Source organism: Ascidia mentula, chromosome 1 (assembly GCF_947561715.1).
Source record: "Ascidia mentula chromosome 1, kaAscMent1.1, whole genome shotgun sequence".
In the NCBI taxonomy this organism is placed as follows: domain Eukaryota; kingdom Metazoa; phylum Chordata; class Ascidiacea; order Phlebobranchia; family Ascidiidae; genus Ascidia; species Ascidia mentula.
This window is the reverse complement of record NC_138566.1, coordinates 3,474,833-3,489,404: the sequence shown is the minus strand read 5'-3', so window position 1 is coordinate 3,489,404 and position 14,572 is coordinate 3,474,833. Positions and strand designations below refer to the sequence as shown.

The 14,572-nt window shown below is 35.7% G+C and overlaps 2 protein-coding genes across 2 annotated transcripts; one reads left to right on the top strand and one right to left on the bottom strand.

The window, feature by feature from the left end:
- Positions 1–4: 4 nt before the first annotated feature.
- Positions 5–1,502, top strand: LOC145913957 (intraflagellar transport protein 22 homolog). The gene is made up of 4 exons (XM_083001729.1): positions 5–161; positions 274–451; positions 647–819; positions 1,106–1,502. The coding sequence occupies exons 1-4, from the start codon at positions 84–86 to the stop codon at positions 1,226–1,228; spliced, it is 552 nt and encodes a 183-aa protein (XP_082857855.1). The 5' UTR covers positions 5–83; the 3' UTR covers positions 1,229–1,502.
- LOC145913856 (pyruvate carboxylase, mitochondrial-like) lies at positions 1,484–12,467 on the bottom strand. Its single transcript, XM_083001622.1, has 25 exons — positions 12,251–12,467; positions 12,096–12,179; positions 11,721–11,924; positions 11,297–11,462; positions 11,007–11,152; positions 10,761–10,878; positions 9,976–10,175; positions 9,646–9,716; positions 9,251–9,413; positions 8,699–8,881; positions 7,854–7,943; positions 7,408–7,552; positions 6,756–6,980; positions 6,415–6,571; positions 5,847–6,090; positions 5,410–5,521; positions 5,122–5,259; positions 4,731–4,889; positions 4,396–4,481; positions 3,998–4,177; positions 3,584–3,727; positions 3,212–3,329; positions 2,859–2,986; positions 2,696–2,785; positions 1,484–2,442 (listed from the first exon to the last, which is right to left on the bottom strand). The coding sequence occupies exons 1-25, from the start codon at positions 12,335–12,337 to the stop codon at positions 2,284–2,286; spliced, it is 3,597 nt and encodes a 1,198-aa protein (XP_082857748.1). The 5' UTR covers positions 12,338–12,467; the 3' UTR covers positions 1,484–2,283.
- Between the last annotated feature and the right edge of the window lie 2,105 nt (positions 12,468–14,572).

Genomic DNA, 14,572 nt, shown 5'->3' with positions numbered 1-14,572 from the left:
GAAATCCGAAAATCGTTGGAGAAATTGTTGTTTCACTTTTTTTTGCATTTGCATTTAAATTTTTAAACAAAATATCCTTGACGATGTATAAAGCAAAGATATGTGTAGTAGGACCGTGTGAAAGTGGAAAAACAGTTTTATCAAACATTCTTGGCGACCAAGTAAGCAAATATAAGACATTTTTATGCACTTTTTATTTTTTGTGAATCACTACAAAGTATACGATCAATATATACAGATTGTACCTAATTACATATTATTGTTTAATTCTAGACCGACATCATCAACAGCACATACAAGCCTACTGCCGGTGTAAGAATACTGGAGTTTGAAAACCTTGTTAACAGTAGTAAAAACAACAACTCCATAAAAGTTGATGTGGAATTGTGGGATTGTAGTGGAAATGAAAATCTAGAGAGTTGCTGGCCTGCAATGGCTCACCAGACAGATGGTAAGCTCCAAGATATGCCAGATTGGAAAGTTTGTTATTTGCACTTTTTTCGGCGATCGTTGATTGCACTGACGATCGTAACGTTTTGTGTATGTCAAACGAATAATTACGTGCATGCATGATCTTCAATACTTTTCTGTTATTGATTGCTTTTTTCTGTGAAGAATATTTCACAAGAAAAATATATTTATCCAGGTGTGTTAATTGTTTTTGATCCAACACAAATGAAGATGTCCCCATCGGTTGAAACTTATTACAACTTTTTTGTCACCAACCAGAAGTTAAAACCAGGCAATTGCCTTCTGTTTGCCAACACAAAGGGAAAAGAATTTCGCAAAATACCATCTCCAATTTCCGGTGTACCAATAGTAAGTATGCTAAATGTAACACCTAATACTTCTCAAAACTTTATTTTGTTTTGAGCTTGTATATTCTTGAAGTATTACAAATTTTAACCGTTGATGCTGAAGATGAAAACATTTCTATACTGTGTTCATCACCAGTAGTAGTTGACTAAATGCACTTGGTGTTACCAGTAAGTGAGCACAGTAGGTAAAAATCCAGATCACAACAGCATACTTATAGCTTTGGCATTCATCTTCAGAATTAAAAGCTCAGGTATTTTGTACCCAAGTTTACTTTCGATGTTTTTAGATAAATACAAGTTTTGAAAACAAGTCAGACGAGATACAAAATGCATTTCAAAAGCTGCTGGAAAAAATACTGGTCAAGTTGTCGGACAATAGAGACCAAGAGGAACTGAGCATCATATCATGATTCTGAAAAGTGGGAATTAGAAGTACAATATACTGTGATAAATTAAAGGAGGAACATATTTATGCAACTGGATTGCAGTACACACCTCGTTATAATGAAGACAACAGGAATCTAAAGAATTTAAATATTACATAGTTTTATCATTTGTTGTTCATACTTGCTGCTGGCAATTTTTCCCTTTTTTTTATGAAACAAGCACTTTGAAAGGATGTCTGGTTTCATTGATATTTCAACTGTATTGTACAAATATACAAATAAATTCTACTTTGTGTTATATTTGTTTTATATTTATTGCATCCCAAAAGCAAAACACTTATATTTGCAAGCGGACGTATATAAGCGGAACAAAATGTGAGAAACGAGGGACATTAAAATATAATTGGGTCGATTCTTAATGATTTGAAAATGCAAAAATATAAACATAGCAAAGGACATGGATTTATTTCTGCAAACAAACATCTAAACTCTGTAATCACACAAATATTATAAACTACAAAAAATTAATACACCACTAAAATTTCCAAGCGAGAGAAATGTTGCGTTACCACTAAAAGATAAATACAGTTTGTGTCATTTGGAGAGGAACATGTTTACGTTTAAAAGGTAAGTTGCATGTGCATGTATATATACTGTCTTACCATACTTGTGTACCTTAACATGCATATTCCAAAAATTTTGTACAACACACTTTTGATGATTACCCTTTCGCACCTTGCAGAAGTGGGAAATATGCAGGTTCTTCTTCGGACTCAGTTAGAAATTATGACGTTACATATTTGAGGTCACTGATGACAACGTATTCAAAAATTATAGGAAGGATATTAATAAAGTAAAAGCACCCATAGGTCTTAAAGTAGAAGTCATGAAAACATTCTTGCACATTTTTTTAGATGGTGCGTTACGTTTGAGCACAAAATACGTTTTACAAATTAAACACTTTTGTGCACAAGATTTTGCATGTCTTATCAAGCCATAACCATCCCTGTGTTGCCGACATGGCAGAAGACAACTAAAAGTAAAAGAGTGGGTAAAAAATTTTGTGGGATCCTCAAATCTCAGTCGATCTCCAGCAAAAGATCATCCCCTTCAACGTGCATTCCTGATTGAACAGCGATGTCGCGAACTTCACCATCCATGGTTGCCGCGACAACCATTTCCATTTTCATGGCACTAATCACCAACAGGGGCTGCCCCTTTGTTACTTTGTCACCAACCTGAAAATGGACACTGGGTTGTTATCGATAATTTTAACAAGCAAAGAATACTAGCTCGGAAGGAAGACTGGGGCAAAAGTACTTTAGTACTTTCTAAAATTGTAATATTTGTGTCTACTTCTTGTACCTTAGGTTTTGTAATTTAACACTATAATATCCAACATTTTTTCAATTGAAAACGTTAAGTTTTATTGTGTTGACCTTGATTCGTCAGGTATTGTGAACATTTAGGTTTAATCTGGAAAACACTAACCTTGACTTTGACCTCCAAAACATCACCGGGCATGGGTGATCCAACCGATCCCTTAACTCCACCTCTCGCTTTTGGATGGAAGTGCATTTCCTAAACAATAGAAATCATAATATGCAGCTGCTTTTGTTCGAACAACGTGATGCAAAACCTTCTTCAAGTTTACCTTCAGTGCCTCCTTGTCCTTCACGAGAATTGTTCGTAGCTGTCCGTTCAGTTCCATAAAAACTTCACGTTCGCCTGTTTCTTGTTTTAAGTCTCCAACAGCCAAAGGTTTGATGTGAAGAGTTTTCCCTTAGAAACAAAAATATATTTGTGATAACACACGATAAGATTCTCTAGATCCTGATGAAGGCTGCTGCATAGCAACCGAAACGTTAATGTAACAAAAATCATTGCCAGAAGAGCAATATTGTAGCAATGCAAGATAAGATGTTTGAGAAATTAGTCCTATTTAAATAATACAATCACACAATACATGTGCAATTACCATTCCATACACAGGTTGTAAAAAAGTACCTGGTTCAAGAGTAACTTCAATTTCATCTGCTATTCTTGGTCCAAGCAAGAAGTTGGGGGTGTCCAGTTTATCAACCGGGCCGTATTTCTTGAAAAATCTCAAGTAATCATTTGTTACCTTGGGAACAAAAAATTCAGTTTGATAATAAACATTTACTCTTTTACCAAGGAGAAAGGAGCCAATAAAAAAGTTCGTGATTTCTGTTTTATTAGACATCATATTCAACATAAAATCGTAACATATGAATCACCTAAAGTTCTATTCAAGCATTGTAAAATTGAAGAACTGTTCTACTGGTATAAAATAAAAATATGATTCAACGCCTGTTGTTTAGAGAAATACATTGTCAACTAAAAGTTATGATAACAAACCTGTGGGTACATGGCTGCACTCATAACGTCTTCGTCAGTCACAGAGCCATGTTCCTCAATCAGGTCACGCTTAAGTTGTTCGCAATCCAGAGGTTCTAGTGACGCTCCGGGACGACCTTCAATGATTGGGTGATCTCGAACTATCTGCAAATGATTACACATAAATTGGATTAAATTTCTATTAAAATCTTCCCAGAAAAAACAGTAAAACGCCTGCTAAAAAAAAATTATAAAACTGAGATGCATAAAGAAAAAAGAATGTTTCAAAACATTTCATAAATTTCCTACAGATATTTTCATGCAAATCTTTTCGGTAGCAAACAAATTGTGTTCCCTACAAAACAATCATCATGCTAACACTGACATAGTGATTTCTAGTACACAAATAAACACATAATAATCACAAAATTCTACCTTGCTACGAAGAGGCTCGGGGAAACCACCAGGTGGGTAACCAATGACCCCCCTCATCATGTCGATGACAGATTTGGGAAAGGACAATTCCTCCGCTCTTTCTTCGACATCTTTTGCGGATAAATTGTTCTGCACCATGAATTGTGCCATGTCGCCAACTACCTTCGATGACGGAGTGACCTGCAACAAGTTTTTGTGTTAGTAAAAATTTTCTTTGAAGGAAACACACTTTCAAAGCAATAAAAATATATTCATGTATAACAGCTGAGTATACATGTTTTTAAGGCAATATTGGTCAATAAAAAACACAACACCATATTAGTCCCAAAGGTTGATTTAATCTTATAGAGTCACACCTCAATCAATGAAGGAATCGCTCATAAATACAATCTGCATACCTTGACAAGATCACCAAACATTTTGTTAGCTTCTATGTAACGCTCCTTGACTTTAGAGAATTGGTTTCCCAGTCCCATAGAATGTGCTGAAAGTAAAAAAATAATTAGATAGCTTAGATTATATTGCAACAAAACATTCCCACGGATGTTTGTTCAAAACATCCAACATCCATATTATTGCAACAAACATCTATACTATGATTGAAAGTGTAGATGACAGCTTATTGAAAGCAAAAATAAGCACTTCTTTCTTTCTTTAATCAACAATCAACACTTTAAGAAGACAAACAAATAAAGTAATTGTGTTGACTAAAAATAATACAAAATTTGCCCACCTTGGAAGTGTAGATTTGTGTATTGACCTCCAGGAATTTCATGTTGGTAAACACTGGAATCACCAGATTTCATTGTGATTGTACATTCGAACGGTGCATAAAGTTGGCGCGTTTGTTCCCAGTATTCATTGTATTGGTTGAGATAATTCATTGGAATCCCTGTATTGCGATACGAGTTGGTTTTATGAACAATTTTTTTATGTAATAGATACCTAGTACATAAGAACATTCAATTACTTAAAAGTATCATTGCAAGCTAATAGCAAAAATATCTTATCTTTCTAGATATTTTTTTTTAAATCTACTTGAACAAGAAATGTGTTGATTTAAATTCTATAACTCTAAACTCAGTGCAAATTTGTTTAACAATTAACATGTGACAAGTTTTTACCTGTGTCCAACTTGGTCCTTTCAAGTGATGTCACAATGGCTCCCAGACTTGGTTGTGATGTCATACCAGACATGGAATCGATCGCTGAATCAACAATGTCAGCTCCAGACTCAGCAGCAGCAATCATAGAGGCAACGCCTGCAATTAAGGATTAAATTGAATGAAACAAAAAATATTTAACAAGCAAAGGTTGTCAGCCAAGTAATAGTTGTGTCGTAATAATTTGCGAGCAAACTCTTAAGCAACTTTTAGAGAAGATAAATTTAAAGGTAAATTTTTCCTGTTTACCAGCTCCAGATGTGTCGTGAGTGTGAACATGGATGGGAATATGAGGATATTTTGCACGAAGTTCACTCACAAGTATTCGGGCAGCTTGAGGTTTGAGCAATCCTGCCATGTCCTGAGCAGCGCAGACACAAGGTTAGAACAAAAAGAAAAAAGAAGTCACATAAAGTAAAAATGAGTTATGCTTAAAAAATTACTGTGTAATATGAGTAATATTAAATATATTTGGTGCAATATCATTTTAAATTTATGGGTTTTGATTTCTAAATTTGCACTAAACTATTTGAACAAAAAACACTGAATCAGCAAGAGGCAAATGGAAATAAACCAATTTTTATAAAGTTAAACATTACAAAACTATTTTTTTCACAGTAAAAATTATAATTTCAAAACATGTGCAAGTAGTGGTTCAAATTATAAACACCGTGAACTGTGCAAACCTTAATACAGAGAATGTGTGTTCCCATGTTAACAAGTTCATCAGCAAGTTCAAGGTAATATTTCAAATCATATTTTGTGACTCTGTCAGGGTTGGAAACGTCTCCAGTGTATGAGATCGCAGCCTCAACAACGCCACCAGCTTCACCCACAGCTTCGATTCCCAATTGCATGTTGGGTAAATAATTCATGGAATCAAACACGCGGAATATATCCATTCCATTGAAGCATGCCAGCTCGCAAAACCTAACAGCGAAGTGCAGAGATTTAATTATTTGCTTAACAGAGTTAATGATCAACAACTTTTCCTAAAATGTAAGAGAAAAAGGTAATGACTGTGGCAGGTGAGGTATTGGTGCAAAGAATATGAGATTTTGGAGCATTTTTTTATTTCCTGAAGTTTTGTATGTAAGTGGCAATAGCACAAACAGAGGAATATACAGAAGCATCGTTATTCTATACAATTAACACAGCTTTTGTCTGAAACAAGACCACCCAACTTTTATACCACATGAAATGGGACTTCACTCAATGCAAACATGCTTACAACATAATTTACTTTCCACATACCTTTTTACAACATTGTCAGGGTAACTTGTATATCCCACCCCATTTGCTCCTCTTAGTAACATCTGAAATGGAATGTTTGGAATTCGCTCACGCAGAGTTCGCAGCCTCTCCCATGGGCATTCATGCAGGAATCTGAGAGCGACATCAAATGTGGCACCTGTTATACAAAAAAGAGGTTTGAGTTTTGGCACTTTGTTATGTCATGCTGAAAAATTAATACCATACAAATTTTTGATAGATGCAAAACTTATTAATCTGCATTTTACAAAGGAAATTGCAAGATAAAAAATATCAAATAAATCACAAAATTGAGGAATAAAAATTAATTGTATGTCAATTACCTCCCCAATTTTCAAGAGAAAACAAGCTGTTCAGTCTCCGGGAAACAAAAGGAGATATTTTTGCAAGATCATAAGTGCGCACTCTAGTGGCTAGAAGGGACTGGTGAGCATCGCGCATCGTTGTGTCGGTGATAAGAAGTCCTTCATGATCCCGTATGGCTTTTGCAAACTCCTCAGGACCTTTCTCCAGGAGGACATCCCTCCAACCGCTCGGAACAAATTCCCCTGGAAAATATATGCTTTCGTCAAAAACAGAATCACACTGGACAGAAATTTTTACACAAGGGAAAACAAGGACTTAAGAAAAGATTGAAGCCAATTGTTTGCCATTTGTGTGAGTGATTTTGGATGTCCGACCAACTAAGGACAGATCCGTACTGATTTGTTCTTGTGATGCCTCTGACCTTTACCTCGTGAAAACCATGTTTACAATTAAGTTATTAATTATAAGTTAGATGTTGCCCATTTGCCCAGTGTGTATCAGTTTAACATACATCATGAGATCAAATAATAGGAAAATGAAAAAAAATTACCAAAAATACAATTGAGCACTGTTGGTTATTGTGTTCAAAAAAATTTTGAAACAGGGTGAATTTTTAAAAATCAAAATGTCAAATTTGTGAAAAATCATCCAGGGAGTGTGGGATTCTACCTGGGGGCAGTGTTGGCAGTGAAGGTTGCTCATAAGGAGGTTTCTGGGTAGTTGGCAGCGGTGTAGATGGTCCGTTTACCATCACTTCTGCGAGATACTGAAGTAATCGACCTGCGCGATTCTGACTCGGAGAAAGTTTGAAGAGCTGTGAATTGAAAGTTTGCTGAGCAATGATGTTTGTGTAAGGGTAATTCATCAAACAACGTTTGATCGGGATGTGAAAGTTTCAGACAATGTTTAAACAGGATGTATACATTGTCACGACTTTGGGTGTTAAAAATATCTAGACAAGGTCAATCAAACTTTTAAAGAGCGAAACATAACCATTTGCAACCAGGACATTTTCTATATATGATGGATAATTATTTTTGTACAAACACGGATCCTTAATGCATGAAAAATATGGGCAAAATAAACTCTTTTTCTTTGGGTTGTTTAGCTCATACCTGAGGATTGTTGTCGATAAATTGGGTTGTGATCGTTCCGTGAAGAAAGGTGTCATCTGTTATCACATTTAACAGGAATGGAATGTTCGTCTAAAAACAGAGAACCATTGCTTGCCTACCAGCAAACCTATTGAAACTAACTACAATAAAAACTACGTTACAAATGGTTTCATTTGAACACAAGCTCGTATCTTCACCAGCTAATGTTTAATTACTTCCTCTCATGAGGAAAATAGGATCATATTTAGAGGGAAGGATTATAGTTGCCTCAACCCCACTACCTATTTCATAAGTTGTGCTCAAACAGTATTTGAAAGTGATGAACCTTTTCAATTATAAATAATCCCTTTTTAACAAGACTTTCAAAACACACCTTGCCATCAAAAAGCAAGAGAAATCAAGGAAAGCAAAATAAAAAAATATAATATAAAATGAATATGTTCGGAATGTATATGTTCGACCAAGTTAATACCAACCCATCTTACCAATGTAATTGTTTCAAATAGATGCCAAGCAAGGCACAAATGGTTAAGGTGCAAATTGCAAGCCTTTTTAATAAAACTGTTATCACTGAGTAAACATTTATTTAGAGAAACTCCTTCAAACACAACTTTTGATCATACATATCGTGTGTATTTTTTTTTCACCAGTAACAAAGTAAAACATGAAATTTTAATAACTGATGTATCCTTGTTTGATTTTCAAGTACTACATATGTACAGCTAGAAAACATGTCAGGAATGTCTACAGGAATCAGCCTGTGCAGGTTGGTGACCGACAGATCTGTCTTTTTACTAAGCTAGGTATTCAGAAAACTCTACATACATGTACTTATTTCTATATACCTTTACTCCTCTTATCCTGAATTCTTGCAGAGCTCGGTGCATTTTCCTTGCAGCCGAGGGCATGTCAGCAGCATGGGATATAACCTTTACTAGTAGGGAGTCGTAATGTGGAGAAACAATGGCACCAGCAAATGCGGACGCACTGTCCAATCGAATACCCATTCCTTCACCACTTCGGAACACCTGGACATCGAGGATGTTAAACAACAAATTTTCCCTTATGTTTATGTTTTCAAAAAATTATAAAGTAAAAAAATAATCTTTGTACATACAAAAATATTAACTTTAAAATATGTTTTAATACTTCATAAAAATATTTGATAAAAGAACTGCAGTCAGGACCACTATTTCGACATATTAAATCTCATCAGTGCAGTTGGTGACTGTTAACCATCTTGTCGGCAAAGTCTTTGTCTGGCTGTTTGCCAAATATAAACATACTATTGCCTCATTGCATAGCCATGTGTTTTGTCAGAGCAATAATGTAGGTGTTTTTTGCTGATTTTGCAAATAGAATATTCATAAAGTAGGCACAAAGTACAAAAAGTCCACCTCAATTCTACCAGTGTCAGGTCTGAAATCATGAGCAGGATCTTCAGTAGTGACTCGGCATTGTATCGCACATCCGTTAACTTGAATCCTCTCCTGGGTGAGTCCCAGATCAGGGAGCAGATGACCTTCCGCGAGTCTGATCTGACTCTGGACTAAATCCACACTGTAATAGAAAAATGCCAATAATGAAAACTCCACGAAACATATAATAAAAAGTATTCATTCATTTAAAGTTCTTATTCAGCATATAACATTTGCCAGATATTACATGTTGGAGCAGATAAAAAAAGTACACAATTTGTTAAAAATAGCATATAAAAGATTTTAGCTAATAAGCTTGGCCACTATAATAACATAACAAAAATAAATGAAACCAATGGTTAACTGTTTCATACCCAGTAATCTGTTCAGTGATTGTATGTTCCACTTGTAATCTAGAGTTCACTTCGATGAAATAATGACGTCCCTGTGGATGAAAACAATATTGTTAACAACTAAACACAATCAGCAGATTTATTTTAACACTCATCAAAAGCAACCGAAGAATATGAATGAGAAATGATTGAATACAGTTTAAAATATTTTATTATCATTGTATTTACAAAAGTTAATTCTAACGACGAAAAATATGGCCCATATTACTGAAAACATTGACATGTTTGATTTATTGTAGACATTTTGGCTAAAACTTATGTCAGTGTATGCTTTTTAGAACCACAACTAACCTGTGAGTCAAGTAGGAATTCGACAGTGCCGGCGTTTTCATACCCGACATGTCTCGCAATTCTCAAGGCATCGTCCGCCAACATTCGTCTGAGGGTAATCGGCAAATTAAAAGCTGGAGCGAGTTCCACAACTTTTTGGTATCTTCTTTGTATTGAACAATCCCGCTCATACAAATGAACCAGATTCCCTGCCTTGTCGCCTGGATGTCAAATACAAGAAATACTATTTGTTTTGCTTTTAAAAAATATTAACAAGTGTAGACAATCTTACTCATATTTTGTTTATTATTAACTGAAGCAATTATAGTTTTGTGACTAAGCGTGAGTAATGTTATTTGAAAAAAAAATTTCTACAAGTTTTTTTTTAAATAAGACACTGACGATGCTTTTTAGTGAAGTATAATTATATTACATGAAAGTTGACAGATTTTAACCTCAGAAACACATTTTGCCATTGTGGTTAACAACAAGGTAAATGGTAAACATTGTGGTAGCAAGTGGAAAATTGCATCAACATCTCATATAATGAACTACAAACTACTGAACAATTTGGAGATAATTATGCATTCACAAAGCAATTCACCCTTTCAAGACATATTAATAATGAATGAAAAGAAAAGCAATCATGATGTTTGGACACTGCCAAACTCTAGCCCAGTAAAGCATAATACACAATTCATATTATTGGCTCCACTTTGCTTATCATAATAACACACAGTTCATCACTAAATAAAACATATATTATTCCCACAATCCAGTTGCACACAGAAATATATACAACTTACCAAGTATTTGTACTTCTATGTGACGAGGGCCCTCCAAATACCTTTCGACAAACATCGCCCCATTTCCAAAAGCTTTCTCAGCTTCTGACACAGCTCTGTTGAAATTGTCTTCCAGTTCCTAACAAAAATACACAGGCTGTAAAAATTAATTTCAAATTAAAACAAAATTCAATTGCAGTAAATTTGTATGTATTAAAAATGTGCACTAAAAAAACAGAAAACTTCACATTTATAATAAAATCTTACCGACATATTGTTCACATATCTCATCCCTCTGCCCCCTCCACCGAACGCAGCTTTAAAAATAATAGGAAAACCATTTCTTTCAACAAACTCACGAGCTTCAGAAAGACTTGTGATTGGCTCTTCTGTTCCCGGTATTACAGGAACATCTAAATAAAAGAAAGAGTTTAAATTTGTGTGCCAAAAATCATGCTTCCAAAGCCAAAATCAAGTAGAAAACTGTTGTTGATAAGCAAACGTATTAAAAAATGCACGAAGCAAGAAGAAAATTGGGTAATTTTCAAGTATTTAACCTGAGGCAATTGCAATTTTTCTTGCTGCCACTTTATTTCCCATCTGTTGAACTACAGTGGGGGAAGGTCCAATAAATCGGATGCCAGCATCGATGCAAGCTTGGGCAAAATCCGATCGCTCCGACAAAAATCCATATCCAGGGTGAATTGCATCGACACCCACTTCCTGAAAAACAGTATATACCAACTTAATTTTCTCCTGCTCTTGTAAGTTTTCTGCACATTAAAATCAAACTTTGCACATTAACTGTTTTTATAACACACCTGTTGCATAATTTACCAAACACATCATTTTGTGCATATTGCACCAAACTTCTAGGCAAGCTAACAGAACACACAGTATTTTCTGATAAGTAAAACCATTTATGAAATTTGTCATTTATCTATAAATTATTTTGCAAAATTTTTGGCAATAACACTTTACCTTGGCAACTGAAATGATCTCTGGGTAGTTGAGATAAGCATCAACAGGTGGCAGACCTTTTCCAACCAGGTAAGATTCGTCAGCTTTCTGTCTGTGCATATGCTGTGTATCTTGCTCTGAATAAACTGCCACTGTTCTTATTCCTAGTTCTGTGCAAGCTCGAAAAACACGGATGGCGATTTCACCGCGATTAGCCACCATAACCTGTCAACAAAAATACACCATATGATTATGATTCACAGAATGAAAATTAAGTATTCATCATTGCATATGTAGAAAATTTCAAGTGGTAACAAAACTGCCAGAACTATAGAAATAAAGGCACATGATTTAGAATATCTGCACAAGTACATTATTATATGTACATGGTTTTACCTTGTTTATTGGTTTAACCCCAGCCTCGCTTTTGCTGCTGTTCGGATATGTTACTCCATAAGTTGTTTTGTAATGGCGACATGCCTGTGAAACAAATTCAAAGTTTTGCGTAAGTATTTTTGCTGTAAAATGCTCTAATGCAAATTCAAACTTACTTGTAAAGCTACTGGAACTGCATCATTTCTTAAACACGAAATTTTGTGTCTTACACTAAGTGCTGTGCCAAGACTTAAAATCCGCATTCTGGATAGACTTTAATATGTTGTCAGGAAAAAAAATGCAAAATACATTCACAGTATTCAAACTTTAATTGACAACTTCACTGCATAACGATCATATCTAAAAAGAAATAACTGTAAGTTGTGTCACAGAGACATAAAAATGGTGTGCAAATAGTCATCTCTATACAAAGGGGATCAACTGCATTTCAAACAATCATACATTATTAAAAATAAAGGCATAGCATTGTTGCATTTTACGTACACACGAAGTCGCCTAACATCAACAATGCGCAAAGCAAAACAACACTGGTCGAGTGAGTTCAAACAACAACAACAAACGACCGATTTTTTACCGTTTCTGTCCCCAAGATTTGGCAAAACAACTAAAAGAACACATGCTCTTTTTTGGCCTATGTTTTTGATAAAACACAACATAGCCGAAGCCGACTAAAGCGGTAAATGAAAACAAATGATCTGCCTTGAAGCGAGGTTAAACAAGGACGGAAGACCAGCTTACAACTTACTGAGCAACTCAACCACCGCTTGCTGCAAAACATGGTACGAAGCTTTCAACACGTACGTCTCCAAAACGGAAGCTAATGGACTGTAGAGGGAAAAAAATCGATGTTGTTCGTACGCAGTCCAGTTAACGCGTCGCCTCCTATGGGAACATAAAGCGTAGGAGAAAAGTTGGCCCAGTGCACGTTCGCAAGCGCACGTGTGCCGGCTGTGTTTTGTTGGACTTTGCTCTTTTCAATGGCCTTGTCCGTTCAAAGTGTGCGTAGCCACAAAAGACGTTGTTTATTTTGTGAGTGTGGTGAGGTAACGGCAGATTGAAAAGAGTTGTTGCACAAGCTTGCTGTCAAGAGCTTTCGGGGTGTAATTTCGTTTGATTTGTTTATTTGCGACTTTAGTATAGAGACCGTGAAAGTTATACTTTTACGAAAGGCGTTCGTATGTTGTTATATTTAGCCTATTCGCAACAATTCAGTAGGTGTCATATTGTACAAGCGCCCCATATTTGTATAAATTAAGTGGATTTTGACAACTTAATCGAGTTGGATATTGACAAATATCGCAAGATGAATGAAGTTGAATCGCTATCTTTGACTTACAAACAGTCGTAGAAACAGGTCTTTTTGTTTTCCATTTGCTTAACAGTGTCACAACCATCAAATTTCGTCAGTACCAGACTGACAGACAATAAAACTAACTTATCTCTAAACAAATGGTAAAGTAAACCATAAATACACCCAATTTTTAGACCACGGTAATTAACTTATCAACAACAAACTAAACTAAATTATATTCCTGTCCTGTACTGAAAGGAACCCATCCCCTTGCCTATCGCTAGAAATAAAGACTGGCCTACAAAGTAATTCACAACAAAATTGACGAAAAACCTGTTTCACAGCCGCAAACTTTCGCGAGGATTTTGTTCTTGACTCTGATTGGTCCAGAGGTGGGCGTTTACGCAGGATACGCCCGTCTTTGCTGACAACACGTCTTGAGGCGATGACGAAGGCATATTGTCTCTTAAGTACTGGATTCGGATGATTGGGAATCCTAACTACTGTGTTCGTGCGTAACATGATTGTGTTCTGTCTTGTTTTCGAGTTTGTAGACATGCAGGCCTGCGAACTTTCGCGATTATGTAACAGTTTTTGTGAAACAAATGTTGGTTTTTGCCCTTGTTTGTGTTGTTTGGATTCGGAAATGTAAGGAAAAAAACAACCCAGTCCTTATAACGCGTTGTTTTGGTGGGACGAAAGAGAGACTCTTTTAAATCCTGGTTTCTCTCCTTTGTTCCACCAAAACAAACCCTTTGGGTTGCACTGAGCTGTCTGTTTGACAGAGGAGTAGGCCTACTGGTTAAGGTGTTTATATTGTAGTTTTTTGCTAACGGTCGTGTAAGATGTCTATTGCATTCAAAGGTCGTTTGCCAGATGATCAGTCGTGCAACATTTTAAATCACCGACTGAAGCTACTGCGGACATTTTCAGCTACTTGTTTCACCCCTAACTGAAACTAAAGCATGCAGTTTGTAAATACTTCGTGGCACTTGTCGGTGTGCGTGGTTAAGGGGAATCGAAGGTATTGGCGACCTGACGCATGCATCAACGATGCAAAATTTAATTTTAAACTGATAACGCATCAAGCTTGTCCACATGATTCGTTACTGCTAAATTTATCTTTAGATTTCTGACATTTTTACAACACCAGGGCCTCATCAAACTTGTTGTTAATTAAAAATAT

Bases quoted from the DNA above. Each gene is read 5' to 3' on its own strand.
- LOC145913957 (XM_083001729.1), top strand. From the start codon at position 84: ATGTATAAAGCAAAGATATGTGTAGTAGGACCGTGTGAAAGTGGAAAA. The intron at 162-273 runs GTAAGCAAATAT...GTTTAATTCTAG, and splicing joins CAAACATTCTTGGCGACCAA to ACCGACATCATCAACAGCAC. The intron at 820-1,105 runs GTAAGTATGCTA...CGATGTTTTTAG, and splicing joins CAATTTCCGGTGTACCAATA to ATAAATACAAGTTTTGAAAA.
- LOC145913856 (XM_083001622.1), bottom strand. From the start codon at position 12,337: ATGCGGATTTTAAGTCTTGGCACAGCACTTAGTGTAAGACACAAAATT. The intron at 9,717-9,975 runs GTTAGTTGTGGT...TTTCATCCACAG, and splicing joins AATTCCTACTTGACTCACAG to GGACGTCATTATTTCATCGA. The intron at 5,260-5,409 runs GTAAACAGGAAA...CCTTAATTGCAG, and splicing joins TCACGACACATCTGGAGCTG to GCGTTGCCTCTATGATTGCT.